The sequence below is a fragment of the Buceros rhinoceros genome, unplaced genomic scaffold, assembly GCF_000710305.1.
Source record: "Buceros rhinoceros silvestris isolate BGI_N320 unplaced genomic scaffold, ASM71030v1 scaffold23879, whole genome shotgun sequence".
Taxonomy (NCBI): Eukaryota; Metazoa; Chordata; class Aves; order Bucerotiformes; family Bucerotidae; genus Buceros; species Buceros rhinoceros.
Window position 1 is genome coordinate 27,505 of NW_010433617.1, and position 6,602 is coordinate 34,106.

The 6,602-nt window shown below is 49.3% G+C and overlaps 1 protein-coding gene across 1 annotated transcript in view; it reads right to left on the minus strand.

Moving 5' to 3' along the window:
• The window catches only part of MNT (MAX network transcriptional repressor), a gene marked incomplete at its 5' end in the record, with an annotated part of 26,100 nt that overhangs the window by 18,801 nt on the left and 697 nt on the right, over positions 1-6,602 (minus strand). The window contains 3 exons of the mRNA XM_010144188.1: positions 2,749-2,860; positions 3,577-3,618; positions 6,473-6,602. The exon at positions 6,473-6,602 is cut by the window's right edge and continues 4 nt beyond it. Of these exons, the coding sequence (XP_010142490.1) occupies positions 2,749-2,860; positions 3,577-3,618; positions 6,473-6,602 (284 nt within the window). The remainder of the gene's footprint in view (positions 1-2,748; positions 2,861-3,576; positions 3,619-6,472) is intronic.

Consider the following 6,602-nt stretch of genomic DNA (forward strand, 5'->3'; position numbering starts at 1 on the left):
TGGGTCAGGCCCGGCACGCAGCCCGCCAGCTTTGCTCGCCAACCGCCCTGACGGGCAGTCCCACCACGCTCGCCATGTGCTCGCTGCACACGTGGAGGTGGACGCTGGCACGGAAGCTCTCGGCCAGAGAGGAGGGAGGCCAGCCAGGACGGGCCTGATGTCACTGTGACCTTCACTGCCGTGGTGGGTGAATGCCTGGCCAAGGACCGCAGACCAACCCGCCTCCTCAGTGGACAGACAGACGCATCAGTGTGTAGACTGGCCCAGTCCCAGTGATGTGGCCACTCTTGGGCCATCACGGGTGACGGGGAAGCTCTCTTCTGCAGGACATCCAGGTCCAGGCAGACTCCAGGCAGGGGAGCTGGCACTGCGACTGCAGCCCGTGGCCTCAGGGCTTTAGTGGAGCTTCACTCCCACATGCACCTCCGCGTCTTGCTGGCTCTCAACTACCTGCCTGTCCCGAGCCTCCTGACTCACCTACTGACGCCAGCTCAGTGCGGGGGTCCTGTGGCACCCCAACCCCACCACAAACCTACTCCAACACCCTTAAGGCCACCTGCGAGTGAGCAGATGGAGAGACAACATTTGGACAAGAGTTCAAGATCTCCGTACTGGAAATGGTGGGAGAAGTGGAGGGCAGCTCCCTGCACACTGCCCAAAGCAGCCCAGAGGGAATGTGGGCAACCAGGAGTTCCTGAGACGCTGGCACCGGCACCACACTCCTGAGACAAGACACCACGGCAGGTCCCCCCACAAGCCCTGACGTCAGTGATGCCCACAGGGAGTGCTGTGGGTAAACAGGGCTGTGCAGACACAGCCACCTACAGTGTGACGGTCCCCAGCACCAGGGTCTAAGTACTGCACCGTTAACCATCAGAACTTCTGCACTTCCACCTCACCGAATGATTCAATATCCTGCAATGACACCACCCCACCCCCAGACGGTGGGCACAGAGCACGGGCACACCAGAGCAGTCAGGTCAACAGACCTGACCCCAGCCCGATGCCCAAACGGATCCACGCGGAGAAAAGCCATTCAAAGGCGGCACTGAAATAGACCCCGAGTGGCAGAAATTTAAAGAAAACAAAATGCGGTTCTGAATCTGCCAATACCTTCTAGACCATCGTAAGAGTAGTTTACACTTCTTAAGAGGACGTGACAAGAGTTTAATTCCCGGCAACTCTCAGAGATGTTGGTACGTACGTTTGTAGGTAGCACAAACCTGCATTCCATCTAAGCCTCAAAACACAACGGACCCAGAGAAGAGAGAGAGGAAGAATCAGCCATCCCCACTGACATCCTCAAAGAGAATTTTAAGCTACCTTATTCCAAAGCACGCAATAAAAAAGCTGCCAGTGAACAGTCTGCTCACGGATAGGTCTGCACTTGCATCAATATTCACAGACATCAGCTACCACAGCAGCAACAGCTCATGACATCCCACCTCTGGACTCAAGGCCTGAACGCAACAGTGGGCGATCAGATCACTCCACTCACTCACCGCTAATGAAGCTCATCTCTACCGACACCGCTCAAAATCAGCCTGAAACCAAATGAAAAGCTCGGATCCTTCCTAATGCCCATTAGCTGCATCACAACCACATCTCCAAAAATGACCTTTCTAAGCAACAGAGGCTTTTTCTTTTACCAACGCTACCCTTCAATGGCTGGGTACCATCAGAATTTGTCCCAGCCAAAGGCTCTCCAAGGCAAGTCGCCAATGAAGGCTAACGAGAAGGGCTGAGCTGGTTTAACTCTAACTGAAAGGTAATGAGTAATTACCGACTCTCCAAAGTAAAGCTGATGCAAAAATCACTGTCCAGCACTTCTGAACACAGGAGTGAAATTATATTTGAGAGAGACTGAGGAAAATGGGACGAAAGCGAGGAAACACAACAACACTTCACTGCGGAAAAGCCCATTGTGAACAGTCCTCAGCACCCTTCGTTCCAGCCAAAATGTATGAGGTCTACCGGCTCTCTCCAACTGCACTATAAATTCAGCAACTCCTTCATTCTCCAGATGAATTTTAATTGCATTACATGCTACTGATTTCACAGTCACAGAGGGCATCTCTAAGAATTTATTTTGTGCTACCACTAACCACTTTTACAAATATTAAATAAGCAAACGCTAACAATTTCTTCACTCAGCCAGCAAACACCACAACTGAATTTTATCTTCTCTCTCTCCTGGACTCACTGGCATCCCATCCACCCCGAGCTTCAATTCCAGTCTTTCCCTGCCTCCAAGCAAATGACCCATACTTACATCTCCACCTCACCAAAAACTTGAGACATTCAGAACCTTCATGGAACTCTGAGTGTTTTGGAGAAGCAAATAGAAAACCTCTCCATATGGATTAAAATTCACCCTGGTCCAAAAAGGAGCAGCTTAGGTTCACACAGCCTGGCCATGGCTCTTTAAGGTCATCTGAACTATTTGTTCACTCTATCATCACCACCAGCACAGATGACTTGTGGGTGACCAGGAACTTCCAGTACAAGGAGACTGCATGAAGCAAGTGTTCCTAGAAGAGCCAGATGTTCAGGAAATCTGGAGTTTATAACTGACTACACTCATGTGGGGACAGAAGGAGGAATGGCAAGTTTTCTCTCCCCTTTTTCCTTTGCACTATAGGAAGCAGGTAAGCAACTCGGTTTAAGCGAAGTCAGCATCGTTCTCTGGTTTCAGCAGATGAAGTGCTACACAACGAGAGCCAACAGCCACCCGAACGCTGCACGTACCTGGATGTATCGCAAGGCACTCCTTAGGACGCTGAGGTTTGAGGTCTTCTTGTCGTCTACATTGGGGATGTTGCGTTTTAATGTCTCAAAGCATTCTTTCAAATGCGCACGTCTAAAGAAAAGACAGGAGCTTTGTCAGCTTGTAGGAGCCCACAGCAGAATTAATTTAGCAGAGGGCTAGAGCTTCCTCTGGGCCTTAATCCAGCAAAGCACTTACACATGTGCATAGCAGCGCCGGGACCACCTGCATGCTCACCCCCGCACCGGCTCGGTCAATACGGGGCTGTACCCCTGGAGTCTAGTCCCAGCTTTGCTAGGAAACCATCGCACAGTCTTAAATCAAACATCTCATCTCCCCGTGCTGTTGCTTCCACTTTCACCGTGTTTCCGCTTTAGCTAGTTAGACTTGTAGGAGTTACGGATCAGGAACCGGTCTTTATTCTGTATTCACGCTGTACGCTGACCCCTGATCTTGGCTATTTATTATTTTAAATCCAAAGCGAAGTTACTCCATTATGCACGTGGGGATTTACTTTGCGGGATCAGTGCCTCGCAGGGTTATTGTAATGCAATCACGCAGTTACGTAAAACACACTGGGAAGCAAGAGATGCAGAACTGAGCTGTAAGAAAGCAAAGCAATGCTGCAAGACTCGTTAGAATTCACTAAGAATTTTGTTCCGGTTATTTTTTAGAAAAACAAAGAAACAAACAAAATGCCAAAGCCAAACAAATATTGACAGACTATTGATCAGGCCAAAAAAAAAAAGGAAAAGAAAAAAGGAAGGGGAATTATGATAAAACCCCCAAACCCCTGGCTTTCTACGCACCTGTTCTTCTCCAATTTATTATGTACTTCCCTGGTCCCAACCCTGTAACCCAAACAGAACAAAGATAAACTCAGTGTCAGGTTTAAAACTACCGCCATCCAACCTGTGCTTTCAGAGAGTGTGTGTGTCCAGGACATACAGGTCAATACTAAAAGGCAACAGAGTAGTTTAGATATGACTGGTTTAATATTAGTTGAATATCTCTCTCTGCCTCTGCTGTATCGAGATAAAATCCAAACTTTACACGCATATCAGATGGGACAGGCATTACGCATATGCTGCACACAAGATACAACAGGTATAATGTGTGTAAATATACAGAGACACGGCTACTATCAACAACGGGGGAAGACACGGAGTATGAATTACAGGTATTTATACAGCATTAGATAGGCCGGATTCTGACCCACTTCTGATCTACGCCTACACTCCAGTGGGGTAAGATTTACGCAGTCTCAAACTGAAGTGTACAGCACTTGGCAGACATACTTCAAACCGCTTTCGTTTTTTACTGCCTGAAATAACACAGCTGAGCGTCAACATGGAGCGAAGAAATCCCGGGATCCTCCAGCCACTGCTGAAGGATGAAGCAGGGCGAGCTTATGGTCTGCTATTCTGGTCTGTCCCCACCCTCCCAAATCAGAAGACTACTTTTATAAAAAGCCAAACAAATTCATGTTATCTTAGTTTTTTGGCTACAGTACCCTAGCAGACACACGGAGGTTTCAAGGATATTCCATACAATATGCAAAGTAATTATGTGCCTTTGGCTGAGAACACGCTGACAGTGAGGTGAGTGTTTCAGTAGGTTAGGTTAATATTTTATAAATATTCAGGTATTTAAAAGTAAATATTTGACAGCCTTTTCCCATAAAACACTTACAGGCTGAAAAAGACATCTTCTCTGTGCTTATGTCTAAAGGAGTAACTCTGAGGAGACAAGGAGCGTGCACCTCGGGGTAAAACACACTTCAGGAAACCTCTGCAACTCGGTCAGCATCAGACAGGTATTTTTCATGACCTACGCCAAAAGCCCTAGAAATCCTGCATGGTAAAACGCTCTGATTACGGCACTTTGCAGGGGGACAACCGCCCTCCCACCTTCCCGGGAGCGAAGCTCGGTGTGACAGCACAAGAGCAGTTTGTTGGTGCAACAGCCGTTCCGCTGCCTGTTGCCAGGGGAGCTACCGCTCTGACAGCGACGCTGCCCGCAGCCTGCACTGGAACCCCTGTGCCCTTGGAAACACCCTCCACACCCGTCTGAACCCACATCAGAACATTGGTGACAGGTTTGCTTGATTACTGCACAAATAAACTTGTTTCTGCAGCTGAGCCTTTTATAGCCAAGCTCTAGAGATCACAGAGGAACTCTACTGGCGTTTTACAAAGGCCATTATCTTCACCAATGCTTATCTACGTTACCTCTGCCGCTTCCTTTTAAGCATTTTGGGATCTCTACATCCCAAAGGATGAACTCATTTTTGTCCACTACATCTTACATCTCTTCCTGCTCCCACAAGGTAATACTGGAATTATCCCTTCCCCATGGGGATGTCCGCAGGGAAGGTCAGTCCCACTTCACAGCCCCACGCTCATGCTCCTCTCAGCTGGGTTACGGCAGTTCTGATTACAGCTCAGAGTGAACCCCGTAAGGACCAGAGGACCTGGGGCCACATCGTGACCTTCTGACACATCCAAAACACTGAGCTCCGATTTTGACCTGGCCAACACGTGTCTCCTGAGCAGGTCTGCAGCGCGGAAAGGACTGTGTCTTTTCTGCCCCTTCTGCTGGCACTGGTTAGACTTAGCTCTGCTGGGTCTATCTCAGCACGGCAGCCTGAGCCATACTGGAGTGGGACACAGCTGCCACTGCTACAGCAAGGTGGGGACTCGGGCCAGCACTTTGCCCAGCAGCATCTGCTCTGAAGCCCTGACCGGATCCCCACCCCTGCTCTGAAACCACTGAACACTCGCAATGACCACTCCAGACCCACAGAGCGACTTTCTGCCCATCCGCCGTGGGATTAGCACACTGTTCTAAACAGCACTGCAGAGAGCTGCCTACCAGCTGCTGGCAGTCGGGAGAACGGTCAGAGGTCTAGACAACATGGCCCAGGAGGAAAGACTCAACAGATCCAGGTCACTTATCCTGCAGGAAGGAAGACTAAGGGGCCAAGGGAAACAGGTAGAAGCTTGCTGCAGAGAAGGGATTTGTTCTCCCAGTCCACAAGAAGTAGTATCAGAATATATATCAGGACACTGTGGTCTGGAAACAGCCGCCTAAGGAGAAGACAGAGTCTCCACCAGCCAAAGTCCTTAAGAACAAGTTAGACAAACACTAACCTGAAGAAAATCCGTCCTGTCTGAAGGTGAGGACAGATTAAACAGCCTTCGGTCCCTTCCAGCCACAGGAGTCCTGAACAAGTGGGAGGCCCTTAGCACTTAGAGCACTATGAAACTGAAACAGGTGATCTCTGTCCAGGGAAATAAAACCTCACAGGTCACATCCCGGTTTTCAAGAAAGTTCCTGTGAGCAGCATGGCCACATGGTTTCCCTGACCAGTGTAAGCAGAGATCTTCTGCCAAACCTAATATCAAGATGCCACCTGAGATCTGACAGGGAGTGCTGGGACTTGCTTCCTAATGGAGTTCTAGCTTGGAAAAAGAAATCCTTGTACAGAATCCTACAGTGTGTAGTCAGGGAGGAAAAACAAGACCCATCAAGCTAAGGAACCCTGCTATCAAGAAACCAAACAGACATCCAAACATCCACAGATCTTGTTACTTCTGATCTGACAACTCTGCACAAAAGCAGAAGCTGTTCCAGTTGATACAGCTTTTGGCACCATTTTTGCCTGGTCCCTCTCAGAAGCCTCCACACACAAGGTGCACTCACCCTCCAGGTCTCTTCTTCTGCTCATTTGGTTTCATGTCTTCTGCTGGAGCCAGCTTCAGAGCACCGAGCTGAGGGGGTGCTCCCGGGTGCTGCAGGGGCTGGTGAGGCTGGGGCTGGATAGGCTGCTGAA